Source organism: Vidua macroura, chromosome 19 (assembly GCF_024509145.1).
Source record: "Vidua macroura isolate BioBank_ID:100142 chromosome 19, ASM2450914v1, whole genome shotgun sequence".
Taxonomy (NCBI): Eukaryota; Metazoa; Chordata; class Aves; order Passeriformes; family Viduidae; genus Vidua; species Vidua macroura.
In genome coordinates, this window is record NC_071589.1 from 712,501 (window position 1) to 735,872 (window position 23,372).

The 23,372-nt window shown below is 63.2% G+C and overlaps 2 protein-coding genes across 2 annotated transcripts in view; one reads left to right on the forward strand and one right to left on the reverse strand.

Annotated features, from left to right (window-relative positions):
- ARHGAP44 (Rho GTPase activating protein 44) overlaps positions 1–1,176 on the forward strand; it is a 24,368-nt gene extending 23,192 nt beyond the window's left edge. The window contains 1 exon segment of the mRNA XM_053994842.1: positions 1–1,176. This exon segment is cut by the window's left edge and continues 195 nt beyond it. The gene's annotated coding sequence lies outside the window, so the exon portion shown is untranslated.
- Positions 1,000–17,806, reverse strand: USP43 (ubiquitin specific peptidase 43). The gene is made up of 18 exons (XM_053995066.1): positions 17,775–17,806; positions 16,319–16,562; positions 12,812–13,008; positions 11,992–12,391; positions 10,693–10,833; positions 8,830–8,930; positions 6,693–6,785; positions 6,389–6,524; positions 6,185–6,308; positions 4,531–4,693; positions 4,245–4,356; positions 3,989–4,092; positions 3,609–3,686; positions 3,405–3,534; positions 2,921–3,269; positions 2,517–2,657; positions 2,136–2,228; positions 1,000–2,063 (listed from the first exon to the last, which is right to left on the reverse strand). The coding sequence occupies exons 1-18, from the start codon at positions 17,804–17,806 to the stop codon at positions 1,567–1,569; spliced, it is 3,135 nt and encodes a 1,044-aa protein (XP_053851041.1). The 3' UTR covers positions 1,000–1,566.
- Positions 17,807–23,372: the final 5,566 nt, after the last annotated feature.

Below are 23,372 nucleotides of genomic sequence, written 5' to 3' on the forward strand. Positions count from 1 at the left end.
CAGCACCGGCCACCGGCACCGAGGGCCACGGGCCACTTTTGGGTGGCAAAGCGCCCGGTTTGGGGGCGGCCGCTGTTCTTTAGTTCATTTTTGTTCGCCTTATCCAGACTTTGCCTTTGAACCGGGTGCCTGCCCCCCTGCCCCGCAGCACCCACGACCCTGGGGCGATGCCACCACATCCTCTGTGCCCCGAGGCGGGTGCCGCTGGGTGCTGGCCAGGTGACAAGGAGCTCGCTGGCGCTTTGCAGTGGGATTTCCTTTCTTCGGCTTCTTCCTCCTCTGCTTGTCTGGGAGCAGGATGGGACCTGACCAGCAATAACCTGGGGATGCAGGATGTGTCCCCCCGGCTCTCCGGGTGCTGGCAGGGGAGGTGCACGTCCCTCGGCACCCGCTGTCCCCGGGGCTTGGTGGCTTTGGTCGTGCATGCACAGACAAATTAACCTTTTATCCTTTCCAGAGAGAGAAGATCTGTATATATATATCGGCAGAGAGATATATATATATATATTCTATATTTGTACAGAGAGAGAGAAATTATAGAGAGATTTGTTTTATCTGGAGCCATTCCCGCCCGGCCGGGGCGAGAGGGAGGATGGAAATGGCAGCGCTTCGCCCCCGCCCCGCTCGCGCTGTGCCCCCCGCCCCAGGTGGGCACCGGGGGGCACCAGCACCCCAAAGCAATCAATAAATCCAATAAATCCGTGTGCCACTCGCTGAGAACTGCCCCGAGGCGCTGGCCTTTCCTTCCTGCCCCGGCCTTGGGGGGAGGAATGGGAGATGGAGAGCGTTTGGGTGATAAAATGGTGGTTTGGTGTTTTATAGGGAACGTTATGGGTCGCGTGCCATGGGATGGGGCAGGGTCCACCTCCCCCAGAAACAGCCACCCCACACGGCAGGATCCAGCCAGGACTGACCCCTGATCCTGGGCTGATCCCCACTGCAGGAGCAGAACTGCCCCCAAGGGACACAGAGCCCTTTTCCCCTGGGATGGACACTGGGTTTGTTTCACGTGTCTTTAATAGAAACCGCCGGCGGTGGGGTAGAGCCCCGTACAAAAGCTGGCTGCAGGAATCGGGGATTGCATAGACCGAGGTGTGGGGGACCCCCCCACCCCCAAATAGTCGCCTTTTAGAAAACAAAAAGCGTCTCTGAATAAAACTCTCCTGGTACAATAAATACTCTGGTGCTGCAGAGTTGGGGACCATGCACCCGCCTGCCCTGTTTGGGATGGCCCCGCACTGGGAGACTCCCGGGTTCAGAGCCACCACTTCGGGATGAGCCCAGTTTGGGATGAGCCCGGGTCTGAAACCCCCAGCTAGGGATGGTCCTGGTTTGGAATGCTTCTGGATCTGGAGTGCCCTGGGTCAGGCAGGAGCCCCCATGTCAGGATTCCATTTGGGAGCCTCTGGGTCAGGATATCCTGGTTTGGTTTTCCTTGGGCTCAGAAGTCCCTGGGTTGGGAGCCCCCAGATCAGGATGCCCTCGGTCGGGATGTTCCTGGTTTGGGATCCCTGGTTCAGGCATCCTTGCGGTGGGACACCCCACACTGGGAGCTCCCCGATCCGTTCAGGACCAGCTGTGCAGCTCCTGGGGGTGGTGCCCCCACGCACGGCTCAGAAGCTGGACTCGGGCACGGCCGCGGGGCGCAGGGGCCCGAGGAGCTGCCGGCCGCGCTGCAGGGTGGCCCCGGGGGCACCCCGGGCGGCCGGGGGCGGCCCCGCCGCGCCCCTGCCCAGCGAGGCGGATCTGCGCAGCCCCCCCTCGGGCCGGGGCGGGAGGCTGGCCGAGCTCCGCGACCGCCCCAGCGCCGAGGGGCCGGGGGGGCAGCGGCCCGGGGGGACACCCGCGTCCCCCTGCGGCCCCGCGGCCCCGGGGCTGCCGGGGCCCGGGGGCGGCCGGCGCGGGGTCCCCTCGGCGCTGGCGGCCCGGCGGAGCCGTCGGGGGGCGCGGGGGGGGGGCCGGCTCCCCCTGTCCCGGGGGTCCGGCGGGGGCGGTCCGGACGCTGAGGCTGCGACCGTGCAGCCCCTGCAGACCCCGCACCGGGGGCCGCGCCTCGAACCCGCCTGCGGGGAAACCACGGTCAGGGCGGGCGGGGGGCGCGGGGGGGAACCGGGGCTGAGCATCCTGAGCCTCACCGTTCTCCGGGGCGGCGACGGAGCCCGAGGGGTCGGGGTCGGTGCGGGGGTCGGCGCGGGGCTCCGAGGCGGCCAGGCGGAACACCCAGTGCCCTGCGGGGAGCGGCGGGCGTGGGACGGGGTGGGACGGGGTGGGACAGGGTGGGACGGGCTGGGACAGGGTGGGACAGGGTGGGACGGGGTGGGACAGGGTGGGACGGGCTGGGACAGGGTGGGACAGGGTGGGATGGGGGCGCGCACACGCGTAGGGGTGGTGCAGCAGCACGCACACGCGTGCAGGGGGCCGAGGCAGGCGTGTGCACACGGGTGTGGGTCACGCGTAGGGCTGTGCGTGACCCCACGGCAGTGCCGGGGCGCGGGGGGCAGGCATGTGGGGCTCACCCGTGCCGGAGCCGGCGGCGCGGCGGCGCTGGTAGAAGAGGATGTAGGCGCTGCGGGTGCTCACCTCGGCCTCGCGCACCCCCTCCACCCGGCTGTCGTCGTAGCTGTACCAGCGCCCGTCCAGGGCGTTGCAGCAGAACGCTGGGGGCGAGAGGGCACGCGGTGAGCGGGGACGGGGGCTCTGTCCCGGGATGCCCCGAGCCCCGGGGCGCAGGGGCGACCAGGAGCCACATGGTGCAGGGACACGCTGGGGGAGCGGGATGGTGCTGGGGGACACGTCCCGGTGCCCTGCATGCTCTGGGGTGGCTGCAATGCCATCCTGAATGTCCCCTGCACCCCGGCTCCCCTCTGCCCTGCCCCATGGCACCCCCGTGGCACCCCCCGGCCCCAGCGTCGCCGCTCACCGGTGTAGTGGCCGCCCTGCATGCTGCCGTGGTGGTTGCAGACGGCGTACAGGTCGTACAGGTGGTCGCGGGGGCAGCCCGGGGGCAGGCGCAGGGGGGGCTGCCAGGGCGCCCAGCGCCCCAGGAGCTGCCCCCCGGGCTGGCCCCGCTGTGCCACGTGCGGGGCCATGTCCAGCCCCCGCAGCGGGAACCTCACCAGCGTGGTGAGCTTGTGCCGCTGCTCGGCCACCTGCCGGAAGCGCTTCAGGTGGATGATGAGGATGTCGGGCAGCGTCCACAGGCTGAGCTTCACCGTGCCCTGCTGGGGCACCTTGCAGTGCGGGCAGCGCCAGGCATCGTCCGGGGCCAGCTGGGGACACCACGTCATGGCCACGTCCCTCCCTGTCACCCCCGCCACCTCCACAGCCACCCCCAGCAGCACAAGGTCCAGCAGTCCCCGTGCCAGGGGTGGGCAGGGCGTGGGCCGGCCCGGGGGTGCCCGTACCTGCTCCTCCTTGGTGTAGAGCTGGAAGCACTCGTCCAGGGTGCAGCTGTGCTGCTGCCCGTGCGCCTGCTGCTGCTGCCGCACGCTCTCCGCGTCCTGCACCTCCTCCTCCTGGATGCTCCCGAACAGCCTGGGGGGACGCGTCACCAGCGAGGGTGACACGAGTGCCGGGGCGTCCCCCCAGCCCGGGCGCAGGGGACTCACCTCTCTTTGGTGCTCGTGTCCCACTCCACCGTCAGCCTCACGTGGGGAGGGCCCCCGGCCCCGCACAGCTGCAGGGCCCTGAGGGGAGGACAGGGTGAGATGTCCCCAGAGCCCCTGTCCCCGTGGGGACACCTCCTTGCCAGCCCGTGGTGGCAGGCAGGGACAGCCGCCACCTCCCACAGTGGGAGCGCTGCCGGGGACCCAGTGCTGGGGCAGCAGAGTGACCACCACTGTGGCTACCCAAGGTGTCACCGCTGGCCACCCATGGTGACAACACAGCCGTGCACAGGGACGCTGTGCCCACTCATGGCGATGCCACTGGCCACCTCCAGGGGTTGAGGGGACATCCTGAGGACAGTCCTGTCCCTGCAGCCCCTTACCTGTCGATGGCAGGGTGGCAGAGAGGACGGGGATCCTGAGGGGACAGGTAGGTGCAGGGGGCCGAGCCCCCGGCCAGGCGGATCCGGAAAAGGGCTCCCGTGCCCTGTGAGGGGACAGGGGGCTCTGGGGTCACCAGGGGACAGGGATCCCCTGCCCAGCAGCAGCACCTGGCCAAGCCAGGCTTTGGGACACGGGGCAAAGACAGCCCCCAAAATCTGATGGCTTTCAGGGGACAGGGCCGTTCCCCGGGCTCACCTGTGGCCGGACCTCTCCCCGCAGGACCCCCCTCAGCTGGGCCAGGATGTTCTGCTGCAGCTGCTCCCAGGAGACGCCGCGCTCCTCCCGCAGCACCAGCGGCGGCCCGAACCTGGGCACGGGCAGCAGGGACACGTGGCTGGGTGTCACAGGGGCAGGGAGTGGGTAGGACAGGGTGGCAGGCGGGTGGCAGGCAGGTGGCAGGCGGGGGTGGCAGGCGGGTGGCAGGCGGGTGGCAGGCGGGTGGCAGGCGGGTGGCAGGCGGGTGGCAGGCGGGTGGCAGTACCTGGCGAGCTGCGGCCCCGTGCCCGCCGTGTTGCAGAGCAGCAGCAGGATGCGGCCGCCGGGCGCGCGGTGCAGGCAGTCGGAGGAGCGGGCGGCGCTGGGCAGCAGGCGCGGCCCCTCCGGCCGCGGCACCGCGGGGGACGTGGGGAGGCTGCGGGGACACCCTGCGGGCCGGGAATGGGGGGCTCTCGTTAGCGCTGGGTTAATTAGTGCCACGGCCCTGCCCAACACCACTGCTGCCACCAATCCCAGCCTGAGAGATCCACTTCCCACCAATCCCAGCACAGACTGCCTCCCCCATTGCCGGGGGGGTGCAGCTGCCTCTGACCAATCACAGCAGGGAGGATCCACTACCCCACCAATCCCAGTGAGAGATCCACCACCTCCCACCAATCCCAGTGAGGGATCCACTCCCTCCCACCAATCCAAATGAGGGGATCCACAACCTCCCACCAGCCCTAGTGAGAGATCCACTCCCTCCCGCCAATCCCAGTGAGAGATCCACTCCCGCCAATCCAAACGAGGGGATCCACCACCTCCCACCAATCCCAGTGAGGGATCCACTCCCTCCCACCAATCCCATGAGGGATCCACTCCCTCCCACCAATCCCATGAGGGATCCACCACCTCCCACCAATCCCAGTGAGGGATCCACTCCCCCCTGCCAATCCCATGAGGGATCCACTCCCCCCGCCAATCCCATGAGGGATCCACTCCCCCCTGCCAATCCCATGAGGGATCCACTCCCCCCCACCAATCCCAGTGAAGGATCCACCACCTCCCACCAATCCCATGAGGGATCCACTCCCCCCTGCCAATCCCATGAGGGATCCACTCCCCCCGCCAATCCCATGAGGGATCCACTCCCCACTACCAATCCCATGAGGGATCCACTCCCCCCCACCAATCCCAGTGAAGGATCCACCACCTCCCACCAATCCCATGAGGGATCCACTCCCCCCTGCCAATCCCATGAGGGATCCACTCCCCACTACCAATCCCATGAGGGATCCACTCCCCCCGCCAATCCCATGAGGGATCCACTCCCTCCCGCCAATCCCAGTGAGGGATCCACTCCCTCCCACCAATCCCATGAGGGATCCACTCCCCCCTGCCAATCCCATGAGGGATCCACTCCCCCCTGCCAATCCCATGAGGGATCCACTCCCCCCTGCCAATCCCATGAGGGATCCACTCCCTCCCGCCAATCCCAGTGAGGGATCCACTCCCTCCCACCAATCCCATGAGGGATCCACTCCCCCCTGCCAATCCCATGAGGGATCCACTCCCTCCCGCCAATCCCATGAGGGATCCACTCCCTCCCGCCAATCCCAGTGAGGGATCCACTCCCTCCCACCAATCCCATGAGGGATCCACTCCCCCCTGCCAATCCCATGAGGGATCCACTCCCCCCTGCCAATCCCATGAGGGATCCACTCCCTCCCGCCAATCCCAGTGAGGGATCCACTCCCTCCCACCAATCCCAGTGAGGGATCCACTCCCCCCTGCCAATCCCATGAGGGATCCACTCTCCCCCGCCAATCACGGGGCCGTTCCCCCCCGCCCCGCGCCAATCCCAGCACAGCGCGGGAGCTCTCAGCCAATGGGCGCGGGGCGGGCCGGCGGCCGCAGCCAATGGGAGCGCGCGGCGGTACCTGCGCGGCGGGCGGGCGGCGGCTGGAAGGCGTAGACGGGCGCGGCCTCGCCGGCCGCCCGCAGCGCCTCGGGGTCGGCGAGCGAGCGCAGGAGCCCCCGCGGGGACACCTCGGCCAGGATCACCTGCGGGACGGGGGCTCAGCACCGCTCAGCACCGCTCAGCACCGCCCAGCGCCGCTCCCCGCCCCGCCCCGGCCCGGTACCTGCTCGGCGGGGACGCGGCCGTGCCGCGCCACCATCTCCCGCAGGTCGGCCACGGTGCCCAGCAGCGGCACGGCCAGGCCCACCCGCACGAAGCGCCAGCGCTCGCACTGCAGCACCAGCGTGACGTTCAGAGGCCTGGGGACAGCGCGGGGACACGCCTCAGCGCCGCCGCGGCAGCCCCGCGTGGCCGACACCCGCCGGACACCGCTGTCACCTGTGCCCGGGGCTGCCGCCGCCTCCCGCCTTCGTTATTTACCCCCAAAAATGCACACTGCCGTCCCGCCGGGCTGGACGTGGGCTCACCTGGTCTGGCGCAGCGGGATGGGCAGGGAGATGCACAGGAAGGGGTCGAAGGTGTTGCTCTGCCTCAGGCAGTGAGGGCACGTCAGGGAGGACCTGGCAAATGGACGGGCAGGGTCAGCCGAGCGGGCACGGCCCCCCGAGAGCCCACCCTGGGGCTGAGGCCAGGAACCCCAGCCCAAATCCGTCATCCCAGGTACCCCAGCCCAAATCCGTCATCCCAGGTACCCCAGCCCAAATCCATCATCCCAGGTACCCCAGCCCAAATCCGTCATCCCAGGTACCCCAGCCCAAATCCATCATCCCAGGTACCCCAGCCCAAATCCATCATCCCAGGTACCCCAGCCCAAATCCGTCATCCCAGGTACCACACCCCAAATCCGTCATCCTAGGTACCCCAGCCCAAATCCATCATCCCAGGTACCCACCCCAAATCCGTCATCCCAGGAACCCCAGCCCAAATCCATCATCCCAGGTACCCCAGCCCAAATCCGTCATCTCAGGTACCACACCCCAAATCCGTCATCTCAGGTACCACACCCCAAATCCATCATCCCAGGTACCCACCCCAAATCCATCATCCCAGGAACCCCAGCCCAAATCCATCATCCCAGGTACCCCAGCCCAAATCCGTCATCCCAGGTACCCACCCCAAATCTGTCATCCCAGGAACCCCAGCCCAAATCCATCATCCCAGGTACCCCAGCCCAAATCCATCATCCCAGACACCCCACCCCAAATCCATCATCCCTGGCACCAACAGCCACTGACTGCTGATTCTTCTTAATTCTGTATTTTAATTCTGTTTTATTGGTTTTAGTTTGTTTTGTTTTGGTTTTTTGTGGGTTTTTTTTTGGGGGGGGGTTTGGTTGTTTTTTTTTCTGGGGGGTGGGCAGGGGGTTATATCCCCCTCCCCCCCCCCCACCTTTTTTGTTCAACAAAAAGGGAAAAAGTAAATTAAAATCCAAAGCAAAATCCGGAGTCCTTGTTATTTGTCACCTCAAAGAGCCACTGAGCTGCCTGGGAAACAGCCGCACAAATTAATAAATCCTTCAGCGCACAGACGGCTCTGGCACGTGGAGCAGGGATAATTAAAGTGCCTTTTTTCAGATATAGGACGAGGGATTAATTGAGAGAGGAGGAAGGGCGTGTGGCGCCACACGTGTCCCCTGCTGCCTGCAGTGCCGTGGCTTGGGGACAGGGAGGCCTGAGCATCCCACGAGTCCCAGCCAGAGGAGCGCGTGGGGTGTCCCATGGCGGGGCACCCTCGTGCTGGGGGGCTGGGACAGTCCCGAGCCCTGCGGCAGAAGCACAGCCTGGTTTGGGTTTGAGGGACCTTCAGAGAGCACCGTGGGAGGGACAGCACCGTGGGAGGGACAGCACCGTGGGCAGGGACAGCACCGTGGGAGGGACAGCACCGTGGGCAGGGACACCGCCATGGGCAGGGACACCGCCACTGGAGCAGGTCACTGTCCCTGTCCAGCCTGGCCTTGGACACTTTCAGCTGCTTGTAGGGGAAGGAGCTCCCATGGCTGGGGTGGGATGGATGGATGGATGATGGATGGATGATGGATGGATGGATGATGGATGGATGGATGGATGGATGATGGATGGATGGATGGATGGATGATGGATGGATGATGGATGGATGGATGATGGATGGATGGATGGATGGATGATGGATGGATGGATGGATGATGGATGGATGATGGATGATGGATGGATGATGGATGGATGGATGATGGATGGATGATGGATGGATGATGGATGGATGGATGGATGGATGGATGGATGATGGATGGATGGATGGATGATGGATGGATGGATGGATGATGGATGGATGGAGGGATGATGGATGGATGAATGGAGGGATGATGGATGGATGACGGATGATGGATGATGGATGGATGGATGGATGATGGATGATGGATGGATGATGGATGGATGATGGATGGATGGATGATGGATGGATGGATGGATGGATGGATGGATGGATGATGGATGGATGGATGGATGGATGGATGGATGGATGGATGGATGGAAATTCTCCCTGTTTTATCCCTTCCCTGGGCTCACTGTGCCCACCCAGGGCTCACAGAAGGGCAAAGCCCCCTGTGGGCCGATCCGTGCCCCCACTGACCTGTACTGGGCCTGGAAGTGGCTCTGCACGAAGCTCTGCCCCCGGGGGTGCTGGGTGCCGGGGGGAGACCTGCTGGCACCGCTGCTCCCGTCCTTGCCAGGCTGCAGGGGCAAGAGACAAGTGGTGACCGAGGTGACAGCGTGAGGGACATGTCCTTCAGGGGGTCAGGGACACGTCCTAGTGAACCAAGCCCAGCTTTGGTGTCCCTATGGCACGAGGATGGGCTGAAGGTGATGCCAAAGAGACTCTGGCACCTGCCTGCCTGGCACTGCTGTGCCCTCCAGGCTGTGTCAGTAAAAAAACCTGGGCTGTTTTGGGGAAAGACAGTGACTTTTTGGTGTCTCGAGTAAGATTGAAAATCACTGAAGATTTTGGCCGCGAGGTGGATTTTCCTCAATGCCATCTGCTGGCACCAGGTCCTGCTGAGCCTGACGTGTCCTGACGGTCTGCCTGGCACTGGGGTCCATCTGGTGTGGCTGAGAGGGGACCTGGATGGTGTCTGTGCCCTACAGGGCCCCTAAAATTCCCCAGAAATCCAAGGGGTGCCTCCTCCTCCAGCCCTCCTGGCAGCCAAGCCTTGGCCCCCACTCTGGCCCCTCCTCACACCAGGCACTTGCCAGCCGTTTATTGAGGGTCACGTCCCTGCCGGGCGTCCCTCCCCAAGGGCGGGGGCACACGGTGACACGCGGGTGGCATCGCCAAAAGGGGCAAAAACTGAGGGATGCCAGGCAAAACCAGGGGTGCTGAGGGACACACAAAGGGTCCCCTCCCCAGAGCCTGGGAGGTCCTCGGCCATTGCCGTGGCACCACCTCCAGCTGGCACCTCACCACAGCTCGTGGCACACGTGGGCACCTGACATTTAACGGGAGCTGCCGGGCTCTCCCAAAAAACCTGGGGCATCCACAGGGCTCCCGGGAAAGGTGGCAGGGCTGAGGCCAGCTCAGGTCAGTGCACGGATGGCTGCAGGGCCCTGGCCAGGCAGCGCAGCCTCTCCAGAGATGGGCACCACACCGAGCTCTCCCTGTGGGACAGAGCTGTGCTGGAGGCTGGGCAGGGTCTGCCCAGGACCCCAACCCTCACCCACGGCACAGCCATGGCACCCCAAGCTGGGCACAGGGAGGGGGAGATGCTCCCACGCTCCCTGTGCCCAGGATGGGAGTCACCCCAAAGCAGGGACAGCTCAGTGCTGGGCTGGGTGTCACCCCCAGAGTGGGGACAGCTCAGTGCTGGGCTGGGTGTCACCCCCAGAGTGGGGACAGCTCAGTGCTGGGCCGGGTGTCACCCCAAAGCGGGAACAACACACTGCTGAGCTGAGCTCACGGGTCAAACGACAACAGCTCAAATCCATCTCCTGCAACAGGCAGCGCCCAGCGGGCAGCAGCAGGCGGGGAAGGAACGGGGAAGGAGGGGGAAGGAGGGGGAAGGAGGAGGCAGGGAGGACCAGGGCCAGGGCCAGGGCAATGCCTGATCGCAGATGGATTGAGGAAGACTTAATTACTCATTTTGCCAGCAGCAAAGCCGCCGAGCTGTAATTACAGCGGGCTTAGCTGGAGGCAGGGAAGGACGGGGGGGGGGGTGGCTGCATCTCCTCCTCACGAAGGACCAGGATGCCCCCCAGAGCCAGGATGCTCAGCTGGATGGGCTCCTGCCGACACCCCCACTCTCCCAGCACTCTCCAGCCCCTGCCCATCCCCGCAACACTCGGCTCCCACCATCCTTCCACCCGCGCACCGACCGAGCCGCAGCATCCCCATCCCCAGCGGGGCGGGGCCCAGCTCCATCCCACCGCCTGGCACCACAGCCCGGCGTCCCTGGTCCCACGCCTGGCCCGAACGCCTCCCCCCGAGCCGGGGGGCACCCACCTGCGTGGGGCCGCGGCTCTGCTGGGCGGGGGAGGCGGCGCCCAGGTCCTCGTGCATTCGGTCCAGCAGCCAGAGCAGGAACTCGAGCGCGTCGTGCTGAGCATTGCCCCGGAACTGCGAGCTGTGCTTGGAGACGATGTTCTGCAAGACACGGGCGGGGCGGGCGCTGATGAACGGTTCTTGTTCAGCACCCACCCCAAAACCATCCCTGCTCCATCCCTGCAACAGCCTCTGCCCTCGTCCTGCCTCTGCAGGGACATCACGGCCACCCCGGGGCCAGCAGGGCGGTGGGGACACCGAGCACACGCAGCTGAGACAGAGGCTCTGTGGTGTCCCAGCTTCCAGCGGCCAGGAGGGGACACAGGGAAAACCGCAACGAAGTCCAGATGGGCCAGTGCAGCCATGGGGACCCTCAGGTCCCACCTGCCCCGAGCACTCGGGTGGCATCAACTCAGTGCAGCCCATGGCAGGGCAGGGCTCGGCTTCCCGGGAGCTCCCCCGGGCGCTTTGCAAAGTTCAGCGGCAGCAGCCGTTTATTGGCAGCACCGAGGAAATGTCACTCGGGCGGGGGACACGTGTCCCTGAGCGTGGGGAGCTGCGATGCCAGGCTGGACACTGTTCCCTGGCACACTGGCATGAGCCTGGCAGAGGTGTGGGACACGCTCAGGGACAGAGCCTGAGGCCACTGAATTTGGCTCCTGGGACAACATCCTGCCTTACCCGTGATCACAGCCAGCACCAGCTCGCCCTCAGGGCTCCGTGGCACGGCCAGGGCTGGGAGCTCAGCTCAGCCACCCGCGGGAGCTCAGGGGGCAGCAGGGAGGTGACAGGCCAGAGGGAGGTGACAGCAACAGGGCTGGGGGTGTCTAGCGGGGCAGGGCGGGGAGGGTGAGGCACGGGAGTAGGTGATGTGAGCTGGGAGGGGTCTCAGTGGGTCCGGGGGGGCTGGGAGGGGTGTCAGTGGGTTCGGGGGGGGGTTGGGATGGATCTCAGTGGGTTCGGGGGGGCTGGGAAGGGTCTCAGTGGGTTCGGGGGGCTGGGATGGATCTCAGTGGGTTCGGGGGGGCTGGGATGGATCTCAGTGGGTTCGGGGGCTGGGAGGGGTCTCAGTGGGTTCGGGGTGTCGGGATGGATCTCAGTGGGTTCGGGGGGGCTGGGATGGATCTCAGTGGGTTCGGGGGGGCTGGAGGGAGCTGTGGGAGGGTGTGCCGGGTGCTGTGCCGCTGCGAGCTGGGGGTGCCGCTGGGGCCGGGGTGAGCTGGGGCCGCGCGGGGGCCGCGGGGCGGGGCCGCTCGGTACCTTGAACTCTGCGGAGAGCTGCGGGGTGTACTGGCGGGTCCAGAGCGCTCGGACCAGGGCCGCAAGCCGCTGCGTGACCTCGGCGCGGGCGCCGCGGGCGCGGTACCGGCCCAGCGCCAGGCGCTCGGCCAGCGGCGCCGTGTTGCTCAGGCACTGCACCACGGCGTTCATGAAGCAGGTGTTGCCGTGGTTCCGCAGCCCCTGCGCGCCCGGCGGCCGCTCCCCGCCGCCCGCTCCCGCATCGCCTCCCGCATCGCCCCCCGCCGCCGCCGGGGCCGCCCCGCCGAGCCGCCGCCGCGACCCCCCCCGGAACCCGCCCTCGTCATCCTCGGGGGCGGCGCGGCGGCCCCCGCGCCCCCCGGCCAGGCGCGCCCAGGTGCGGAGCAGCCGCCCGGCCAGGCTGCCCAGCGAGCGCAGCGCCCGCCGCCGCCGCCCGCCCCCCGCCCGCGGCCGCCCCGCCGGGCTCGCCCCGCCGCCCCCCGCCCGCCGCCGCCGCCCGGGGCCGCCGCCCGGCCCCGCCGCGCTCATGGCCGCGGGCGGCCGCCGCCCTGCCCCGGCCCCGCCGGCCCCGGCCCCGCCGCGGCGCGCATGGCCCCGGGCGGGCGCTGGGCGCCGCCGGTGCCGGTGCCGGTGCGGGGCCCGGAGGGGCCGGGCGGGAGGTTTTGTGCGCGGCCGGCTCCTCCCCCGGCCGGGCTGGCTCGGGAGAGGGAGACGGGAGGAGGAGGAAGAGGGAGCGGAGCGGGGGAAGGGGGGGAGCGGGGAGGTGCCGCTGGCGGCACGGGCGGCCGTGCCCCGCCCGCCCCGCTGTCCCCAGCGTCACCCCGGGTTCCGCGGCACCGCCCGGCTGACCCAGCCCTCCGCGCCCGGTATCAGCCGGGGCGAGCCATCCCTCTGTCCCCTCCGCGTCCCCGCGGCTTTCCCGGCGGTCCCATCCCTGCTCCACGAGTGCTGCCCTGCTGCCCTCAGGCTGTCACAGCGTCGCTGTGGGATGCCCCAGTTCTGCCTCCTCTGGGCGCTCTGAGGTGGAATAGTGGCACAGTGGTCACCTCCGCCCCTCCACACTGAGGTTTGGGGACACGACAGTTCCTCGGCACAGAGACACAAAACCGGGATTTCCAACCCAGTGCTGCCAGAGTCCAGAGCCTTTGGCCACCTCCTGCCCACCCCACAGGGTTTGGCACCACACCCTGGTGTGTATTTGGGGTTAGGGAGGTGGAGCAGGATGGCAGAGGAAGGGGCAGGAGGCGCTGGTGGATGTCACGGTCCCTCCTCCCCGCAGGGCAGGTGTCCCTGGGCCGGGGTGTGAGCTCGGGGTGGTGACAGGATGGTGACCTCCCAGGGGAATGCCAGGCTGTCAGCCAGCGGTGCGGCGGGCACGGCTCGGGCACAGGGCCGTGTGCTGCGCCTGGAGTGATCTCAGGCTAAATCCACCCCGTGCTGCCAGTGCTGAGCAGATGGAGGGGGATCAGCCCCAGGGACGGCTCCACCGCGAGTGGCCCCGGGCTCAGGAGATGCTTATCCAGAGAGGAGAGAGGACTGAGCCCGGCCGAAGTTTCCTCCCGCCCGCAGCCAGCCCTGATTGGCACGGGATGTCCCCCGAGAGCCTGGCTGGGGTCACCCCCTGCCCCCTGCCAGCCCCCCGAGGGGGCAGCTGCCCTGCAGGGACTGCAGCTTCCACCCGGAGCCACCCTGGGACCACCCGGGCACGCAGCCTTTCCTCCTGGGGAGATGGGAATGCCGATGGGAGCGGCGCTGCCGGGGGCGGTCCCCGCCCTGCTGTGCCCGCGGAGCCGCTCCGGGCCGGGGGATGCAGTGCAGGGGCTCAGGGAAGCCCCTGGCCCCGCAGAGCCCCACCAGCACTGCGGGTACTCCCGGCTCCCAGCCTGCCTGAGGAAAGCTGGGACACTGCGGGGCTCTTGCTGGCTCAGGCACTCGAGGGAAGTCTGGGCTGAGCTGAAATTCCAGCTAGAATCCCCCCAAGCTCAGAGGTTTGACTGCTGGGCTGGCTCTGCATCCAGTGCTGAAGTTCATTTCTCAGCATCCTCCTGGCCAGGGCTGCGAAATCCATCAGCCGATGGATAAAACGCTCCTTTGGGGAAAACATCCTTAATAGCAGGCTCCCTGGCCCTATCTGAAGATGACAATCCATACACAGCGTGTTCCCTGGGATGCCTGGCAGGTTCCTGGCCCTGCTCCCAGCACCACCCACTGCAAACCCCGCTGCAGACCCCAGGAGATGGAACTGGGATCCTCCAGAGCGCTCGTGTGAGGAAGTGGGGCTTTTCCTCGCTGAATGCTCTAACAAGGGCAGGTTGTGCTTCATGCAGTGTGGGAAGAATGGGTTTGTCTAGAGCAGCTCCCGGCTCACTGAGGAGAAAAGCACTTGTTGTTTCCCTCTGCCCGGTTTTGGCTGCACACTGGAGCCCCGAGCATCCCACGCGAGCCAGAGCTGCAGGGCAGGGAGGGAGAGAGGGAGCCCAGCTCAGTTCAGCTCCCCTCGTGCTGAACTGAGGGGAGCCAGAAACACAAAGCAGCTCCTCAAGGAAAGTGAGGAAAAGCCTGAAGAAAAGCAAGGGGAGTGGAGAGCCCGGAGGCAGGAGCTGAACTGAGAGCTGGATCAGAACCTGGTGTTTGTCAGAGGGGGACGGATGGGAAGGGAGAGCTGACAAGCACAGCCAAGGGAAATGGCTCTAAAAAGAGAGAGAGAAACTCAGTCATGTCAAAAACCCCAAACCCACCAGGACTGGGAAGTACTGGGTAGTGAAAACGTTTTTCCCGGGATCCTGTCAGCCCCCCCAGCTGCCCCCTGTGATGCCAGTGCAGGAATTCTGACAGCACACGTCAGCCAAGGACTGAAAACTGAATCAGGGCCTTTCCAAGCACAGGCAGAGGCATCCCTTGGCTGTCAGTGCCCCGCCCCGGCCTGGAGCAGGCCTTTCCCACAGGTAACTCCACTTCATTCCAATTTAAGGCAGTTTGCACACCGGAGTGAGCCTCAGGAATGCTCGCCGTGTGAATCTGCCTTTCAGCAGCACTGTATTTGTCATCTTCCCTCTTTTTCAGGTCATTCTGAACATGATGCCTTCCTATTCAGACTAAATCAAATATTTATCAACGCTGCAGCATCCGGCACTGCTGGGTTGCGTCAGCACTTTCTCCCTAAAATGCCTTTTTTGGGATCTCCTGGCTCTCTCCAGCTCCTGCCTCTCAAGCTGCCATTTCCTGCTTCGGTTTCAGAGCAAATGTGGGGTGGGCAAAATCTGAGCGTCAAACACGAGGAAAGGAGGAAACGCTTGGTCCCTATGATGGAAAATTCCTTGTTGTTACAGCATGAACTGCCTGGGACACCAGACAGCCAGGATGGATGTGAAAACACAGAGAGTTTGGGTTGGATTAGGGAAACACAAGGACAGGACAGCACTGGGCATGGTCATGAGTCCCTGTGCCAGGGAGGCACTTGGATTTCAGGATAAAATCCTGAATAGATCTGAGCTGAACTGACTCAGGCCCGAGAGAAATCCATTTCCACGCTGCCAAATCATCGTGATAATAATAACAGCAAAAAAAAGAGAGAAACCTTCCTCCCTGCTCGCTGTGCTCTGCCCTGGGACAATGTTTGCTTTCTTTGAGCCTCTCCCGCTCTCTTGGCACGGGCTGGGAACATCTGTGCTGTGGAGTGGAAATGTGCTTTCAACAGCCCCGTCCTGCTCCCGGCCTGGGGGCAGCTGGGGGAGCCCGGGTGGGGCTGGGAGAGCCGGCCTGGGCTGGCACTGCCCCCTCCCTGAGCCCTCCCTGCCTGCAGCGGTTTCTGGGCTCAAGGCAGGCAGAGAAATCTCCCCCCTCGAAAGCCCTCCCTCCTCAGCCTCTGCAGCTCGGATTAAATTATAGATAGCAGAGTGAGTTATTTAGTGCCCCATGAAAGATGCATGGGGCCTGCCTTTTTTGGGAGTCTCTTTGAGGAGGGACAGCATCGAGGCAGGGAATTTCTGCTTTTCCAGGGCTCTGGGCTCAGGCTGATGAGTAGAGCTGGCCATGCTCCGTCGGTTCGGAATGGGAAAGCAGCAGATAACCCCGGGCTGCAGGAACTCCTGCACTTCGTTCGCAGCAATTTCACTCGGGTTTAATGCATCTGCTCCATCCCTGGCTGCTCCACTGAGCAGGTGGCTCCAGGCTCTTTCCACCCATTATCCCTGTGAGCTGAGACGATGTGGTCCCGCAGCAGGAGCCCAGCCCGGGCGTGGCGAGGGGAGCCGAGCTGGGCTTGTGCCCAGAAACCGCCCCGGGCTCTCCGGGGCTCAGCCGGGCGGGGGGAGCTCACAGACCCCACAGCGGGGGCGAACAAACCTTGCAGAGGTGCGAGCAGCGAGCCCCTGCTCAGCCCGGCCCGGCTCGCTTTGCTGCCCGTGTCTGGGGGATCCGTGCGGGTCACGGCCGGGTCCGTGCGGGTCCGTGCAGCGCCCGGGGCTCCCGGGGACCCGGCGTGAGCCGGGCTGGAGGCAGCGCTCAGCACGTGTGGCACGGTGACATGGGCCAGGAGGGACGGGGGCGTGCCGGGAGGGATGGGGGTGTGCCTGCAGGGACAGGGATGTGCCCACAGGGACAGGGATGTGCCGGGAGGGACAGGGATGTGCCGGGAGGGATGGGGGTGTGCCCGCAGGGACAGGGATGTGCCAGGAGGGACAGGAATGTGCCAGGAGGGACAGGAATGTGCCAGGAGGGACAGGGGTGTGCCCGCAGGGATAGGGATGTGCCCGCAGGGACAGGGATGTGCCGGGAGGGACAGGGGTGTGCCCACAGGGACAGGGATGTGCCCGCAGGGATAGGGATGTGCCAGGAGGGACAGGGGTGTGCCAGGAGGGACGGGGGTGTGCCAGGAGGGACAGGGGTGTGCCGGGAGGGATGGGGGTGTGCCGGGAGGGACAGGGATGTGCCAGGAGGGACAGGGATGTGCCCACAGGGATAGGGATGTGCCAGGAGGGACGGGGGTGTGCCGGGAGGGACGGGGGTGTGCCAGAATGGACAGGGATGTGCCAGGAGGGACAGGGATGTGCCAGGAGGGACAGGGGTGTGCCAGGAGGGACAAGGATGTGCCAGGAGGGACAGGGATGTGCCAGGAGGGACAGGGGTGTGCCCACAGGGACAGGGATGTGCCCACAGGGACAGGGATGTGCCAGGAGGGACAGGGGTGTGCCCGCAGGGACAGAGATGTGCCGGAAGGGACAGGAATGTGCCAGGAGGGACAGGGGTGTGCCAGGAGGGACAGGGGCGTGCCAGGAGGGACAGGGGCGTGCCGGGAGGGACGGGGATGTGCCAGGAGGGATGGGGGCGTGCCGGGAGGGACAGGGATGTGCCTGCAGGGACAGGGGTGTGCCAGGAGGGACAGGGGTGTGCCAGGAGGGACAGGGATGTGCTCACAGGGACAGGGATGGAACAGGTCCTGCCAAGCTGAGCACCAGCCTGAAAGGCCACGGAGCCACCCAGAGCCGCAGCCTGGGAGGGTGCGGCCTCGAATTCCCGTAGGGACCCAGCTCTGGGAGCAGCCACACCAACACAGGACTCTGGCTCTCCAGTGGGTCCTTGGATCCTCCCCCTCCTGCAGGGACAGCTTTGGGGTGACCCGTGGGGACAGAATGGCTCTGCTGAGGTGGGGCAGAGCCCTGATCTCCAAACCCTGCCCCTCTGCACCTCCAAACTCTGCCCCACGGGGAGCTGGCAGTGACAGAGCTCCTTGGGACCCCTGGGTGGCTCTCACAGGCTCCAGTGCCCTCCTCATTCCCCCACACAGGCCCAGGGGTTTTGCCAGCCTGTCCCACATTCCCGCGGTTGGATCCTGGATCCCAAGGGCTGCGAGCTCTGCTGCAGAGCCTGTGGAACCTGCTGGAGTGTTTATGGTTCAGAGCTCCAGGAGGAGGGGATGGAATGGCTGAATTCCCGTGCTGAAGGCTCCATTGTTGAGAGCAGGGGATTTTCAGGCAGGAGGAAGAGGATTTGTTCAGTGTTTGATGGACTGCAGGGGGGCACAGTCCGAAAGGATCCACCTGTGCTGTGCTGTGAGCAGGAAACGCTTCTGGTGGTGGCACGTGAGGAAAACCAAGCAATGACACCTTTAAATGCCTGTCCCCGCTGCCTAGCAGAACTGTCAGTGCAGGTGTAGAGATAAATCATCTCCATTAACTAAAACATCTGAGATCCTCAGCGTTAAGGCCTGCAGCGTTCTGCTGCATTTTAACTGATGACAGAATTCTCCCAGGTCTCCAATGCCCACAAGAGAAATCCTTCACTTGCATCAGCTCCCAGGCTGCTGCCTGCGCTGACCTTTACACAAACAGAACTTGAGAGCTGCTGCTTTTAGTCCTAGATGTGAGACTGAGCTAGTAATAAGCACTTCTGCTGTGGAAATCTGGAGCCTGTTTGAAGAATCAGGCCAGCGCCCGGGAACCTGAGTGTGCCAGGCTGGAAACTCCCCGGCATTTTTAGCAGTGACTGCACTCTCCAGAACCAGGTCTCTGAAGAGAGTTTAAATTGGACACTGCAAAAGAAGCAGCCCCAGCATCCCTGGGTTCCTTTGAGAACGTGGGGTTAAAGGCTCGAAAGAGCTTCCCAGTAAATGCCAGGAGCTGGAGCTGAATTTTTCCTTAATCAGGAGCAGACAAATTAAAATAAACACAGAAGACTGAATTTACACAACAAGTCATTCATTAAAGGCAGGGCAGAAGTGGGGGAGGGAAGAGAGACGAGTGGAAGCGAGAGAGCCTCCAAAAGGGAGCAGATCGAGTCAGGCTGTGCCAGGAGCCTCTCGGAAAGGTGGCAGCGACAACACGGAAGTGTTGCAACAACAGCCGCGGTGATTCCCAGAAGTGGGGAATCCTTCACGCCCATCTGAACGGAGCAGCAAACTCCTGCTCCCCCTGCCCGAGTCAGACCCATTTCTTCAGTGCTCTGGGGGCTGTCTGGTAAATGCATGACAGGAAACACAAAACCAGAGTCTCCTCTAATTGTAAAAATGCTTGAAAGTTACCTCAGCTGTAAGGAAAAGGATCACCTGGAGGGGCTGAGGAAGCTGCAGCCCCACAGCTCCTGCTCCAGCTGCTTGTGCAAATCTGGGGAATTCCAGACCAGGCTGGCAGCACCTGGAATCTGAGAATCCCAGAATGGTTTGGGTTGGAAATTACCTTAAAGCTCATCCAGTCCCACCCCTGCCATGGGCAGGGACACCTTGCACTGTCCCAGGCTACTCCAAGCTTTGTCCAGCCTGGCCTTGGACATTTACAGGGATGGAGAGTCCACAGCCTCTCTGTTCCAGGGCCTCATCAGCCCTGTAGTAAAGTATTTCTTCCTAATTTCTAATCTAGACCTTCCCTCCTCTGCCTAAGCCTGTTCCTCTTTTCCCCACAGGCAAGGGAATACTCAGATATCCCTTTGATTTCGGCAGGGTGGGCTAATCTCCAGGGGAATTGGGATATTATTCCTCTTCAGCTGAAGCAGAGTCGGTGCCCAGCAGAGTTCACCAGCAGCTCCCGGGGAGCTGTGGCCAGAAACTGGGCCAGTAACACAAAGGGCCTTCAAAAGGCTCTTAACCAGCATCCATTCCCCAGGTTAAGCTAAAAGAACTGGCAGCAAATCCATGGATTTAGCTACAGGCGATGAACACGATTCCACGGCTCCCCTGGGGAGCTCCCAGAGGAGATGTCACAGAAGTGGCAACGTGAGAGCCCGGGGCTGGCTGGAGCCTGCAGGCGTTGCCACTTGTCCCTGGAGCCTGCCAGGATCCTGGAGGAGGGCACCTGGACACAGCCCTCGAGTGCAGGAGAGCACGGCCGAGCTAAACCAGGAGCAGGGCAGGGGAAGACTGTTCCCTGTGTTCCCGTGATCCCTGTGTTCCCTGCATTCCCTGTGTCCCCTGTGTCCCCCGTGTTCCTTCTGTTCCCCGTGTTCCCTGTGTTCCTGTGTTCCCGTGTTCCCTGTGTTCCCTGCATTCCCCGTGATCCCCGTGTTCCCTGTGTTCCTGTGTTCCCTCTGCTCCCTGTGTCCCCTGTGTCCCCCGTGTTCCTTCTGTTCCCCATGTTCCCTGTGTTCCCGTGTTCCCTGTGTTCCTGTGTCCCCTGTGTCCCCTGCATTCCCTGTGTCCCCTGCATTCCCTGCATTCCCTGTGTTCCCTGTGTTCCTTCTGTTCCCTGTGTCCCCCGTGTTCCTTCTGTTTCCCGTGTTCCCTGTGTCCCCCGTGTCCACTGCATTCCCTGTGTCCCCTGTGTTCCTGTGTCCCCTGCATTCCCTGCATTCCCTGTGTCCCCTGAATTCCCTGCATTCCCTGCATTCCCTGCGTTCCCTGCATTCCCTGCATTCCCTGCATTCCCTGTGTCCCGTTTCCCAAGTGCCTCCTGGAGCCCCTTTAGGCCCTGGCAGGGGCTCTGAGCTCTCCCTGGGGCCTTGTCTCCTCCAGGTGAGCACCCCCAGCTCTCCCAGGCTGGCCCCACAGAGTTCCCCAGGGTTTGTTTTCCACTTGAACTCCAGAATTGTTCTTCTGTCCTGCCCAGGCTGCGCTTTGGAGCAAAGGGAGATCTTCAGAGTGCTCTCGTTGCCCCAGCAGCCAGGCAGCCCCATCAGTGCTGCCAGACCTCTCGTGGATGAAACGCAGAGGCTGTGTAGGAGGTTAAAAATATCTCCATTCATTATTTACTCCTTACAGCAAGAACCCGATGCTTTGAAGTGTGATTATAAATAAAAACACCAGCAGAAACCCTGCCTGCCCACCCCTTCCCCTGCAGGAATATTTGCTCTTTGTCCCGCTCTCATCTCCTGTGAACTCTTCCAGCTCACCTCCTTTAAATATATCTTTTAATTTTCTTTCAGTGCAAATCAACCCTTTCTGGAAATGCATTTCCAGTGGTGCATCCCCGTTTGCCTCGGCAGCCTTGGAGCTGCTCAGCTGTGACGGGGATCAAAACCAATTTTGTTGTTTATCCCAGTATTTATAGAGCTCACAGAAATGCACGTACAGAAGATTCCACGTAGGTGGAAAACAAGGAGCATCATCATCACCCACTGAAGTGTTCTGCCACTCCTTCTCAAAACAGAAACAAAGGAATCTTCAGATCAGCCTGAGGGAATAAACGCGTTCTCCTCTAGCTGAAGGCAGAGTTCTTTTAAGGTTGACCCGACTTATTTTCAATAAACATCTTCCCCTCCCCCAGCAGATCTAAACCCTTTCTTTACAGATAAACTCCTCGTGGGGGGCTGTGGATTCCTGGTTTAGAGTTTCATGGAGAGCCAGGGGCTCATAATTCCCAGTGTGAGCAAGGTTTTAGGGATAAAGGGTGATGTTTGTTCCCTAGAACACATCTTTGGAACGCCCCATCCCCGGCAGTGCCCAAGGCCAGGTTGGACTCTGGGGTTTGGAGCACCCGGGACAGTGGGAGGTGTCCCTGCCAGGGCAGGGGTGGCACTGGGTGGGCTCTGGGGTGCCCTCCAACAGAACCACCCTGGGATTGGTTATTTCAGATAAATTACAACAAAGTGGTGAAAAGAATCCCCCAGGGAGGGAGGGACAGTGCCACCAGGGGGGCTGCACGGCCCAGCTCCCCTCCAGGGAGGGGAAATTCCCTCTTGGGATGGGCAGTGCCCATCCCCAAACCCCCTTTGGAGCAGCCAGACCCTGCTGAGCCCAGGGCAGCTCTGCTCTGCGGGGCACCACAGGGGGCATTTCCCATTCCCAGTACCCGCTGCACTTCCAAGGAAAAGTCCAAAGATGCCTTGTGGAATCACCCAGCTCTGCAGGGGGGGGGAATAAAACCCACCCTTGGCCCAGGGTTAGCAATTCCAGGGACTAAACTGTGTGAAAACAAGGATGGAAAGACATTTATTTTGATAAATGCTGTGGGTTTGACTGGGAAAAAAAACATCTGCAAAACCCCTCCTGTGGCACTGAGGGCTCTGCTACAGCCGGGAATTCCTGCCAGGGGACATGAAATGTGGTTCCACGAGGAGCTGGTGACAGTGCAGTGACAAGGAGCTGTTTGTGTGTGCAGCAGGTGGGTGGGAGGGGAATCACTGCACGGAGCTGGGAGAGGGAAATGGGAAGGATGAAAATGGATCTGGCAGTGGTGGAAGATAAAAACGTACCAGGAACTTCTCCCTGGCTGCAGGAACACGTGGGAACACGAGGGATTTCCCATTTCAGGGCTCTGAGAGCTGCACTTGGTGAGAGCGAGGGAAGAGGGCAGGGAGGAAGGAAGGGAGAGGAGGAGGGAGGAAAGGTGAGCTCCAGAATCCTGGCTTTGAGCAGAAATGTCTGCTTTAGGCAGCAGCAGGAGGAGGAGGTTGGAGGCCCTGCCTGTTAACCCCACCCCACGTGTCTCCTCTTCTCTCCCTTCACCCCAAATGATCAGTGGACATTTCCTCTCCAGAGACAGCCCCTGTGGGAATCAGGGGATGAGAAAGGAATGGTTGGGACACTCTGAGCCCTTTCTGTTACAGTGTAACTGCACCAGGGAGCCACCACAGATTCTCGGCGCTGCCCCCCTCGTGTGGAAGTGTGAGAATCGCCAAGCCCGGCCCTCGGGAGGACCAGAGCATCCACAGCCCCCCCAGATCCCCAGGGAAATCAGCTCTGACCGTCACAAAATGTGCTTTTTGTAGCAATTTGTGGTACAAGCCAGTGACCAATTGTCCCTGAACTCTGCGGGGGCAGGGGGTGACCCAGACCTGCAGGGTGGGATTGTCCCTTCACAAATTCCCCGTTGTTCAGAGCCACTCCTGGGCTGCTGTTCTTGTGCCAGCACCGGCAGCTGCATGTCCCAGAGGAGCCCAGAATGCTGCAGTGGTGAGCCAGGCGGGGCCCCGTGCTGCTCTGAGACACTTTTGTGTGGACAAGGAGCAGAAACGCCCCAAAGGGATGAGCTGATGGATATTCCAGCTCCTTTCAGAGCTCACAGGGGCTGAAGTTTCCCTGGGTTTCAGTAAAGACCCGTAGTCAAGGGAAATGGGCAGGGGGTGGCAGGGCTGGGCTGCCCTGGGGCTGTAGGGTGAGGGGTTGAGGTGCTGTGGGGCCATGGGGTGAGTGGTTGGGCTGCTGACCCTCTCCAGGGAAGTGAGAGCAGGGCCCAGATCTCCTTATACCCCACCAAGGTCCCCTCTGCCTCCCAGCCCCACTGCTCCCCCACCGTGTCTTTGTGCTGGACCTTTTTGGAATTCTCCAAGAGTCTGGAACTTTATTCAGCAATGGAAAAAGGGGCACGAAGAAAGGATCCCTTTCAGGGTCCCTTGCAGCACAGCAAAGGCTCGGCAGAGCTCAGGAACCCCAGAAACCCCAGGCAGGGCTTTGCCATCACCGGCAGCACTTCCAGCCAGGGCCAAGGAGAGTTTCTCCCGGTGCTGGTGGATCC

Coding starts and splice junctions, on each gene's coding strand:
- USP43 (XM_053995066.1), bottom strand. CDS start 17,806: ATGTGGGACAGGCTGGCAAAACCCCTGGGCCT. Junction 12,392..12,811: donor GCGGTGCCGCGGAACCCGGG/GTGACGCTGGGG, acceptor CTCGCTGGGCAG/CCTGGCCGGGCGGCTGCTCC. Junction 4,093..4,244: donor GGGGAGAGGTCCGGCCACAG/GTGAGCCCGGGG, acceptor GTCCCCTCACAG/GGCACGGGAGCCCTTTTCCG.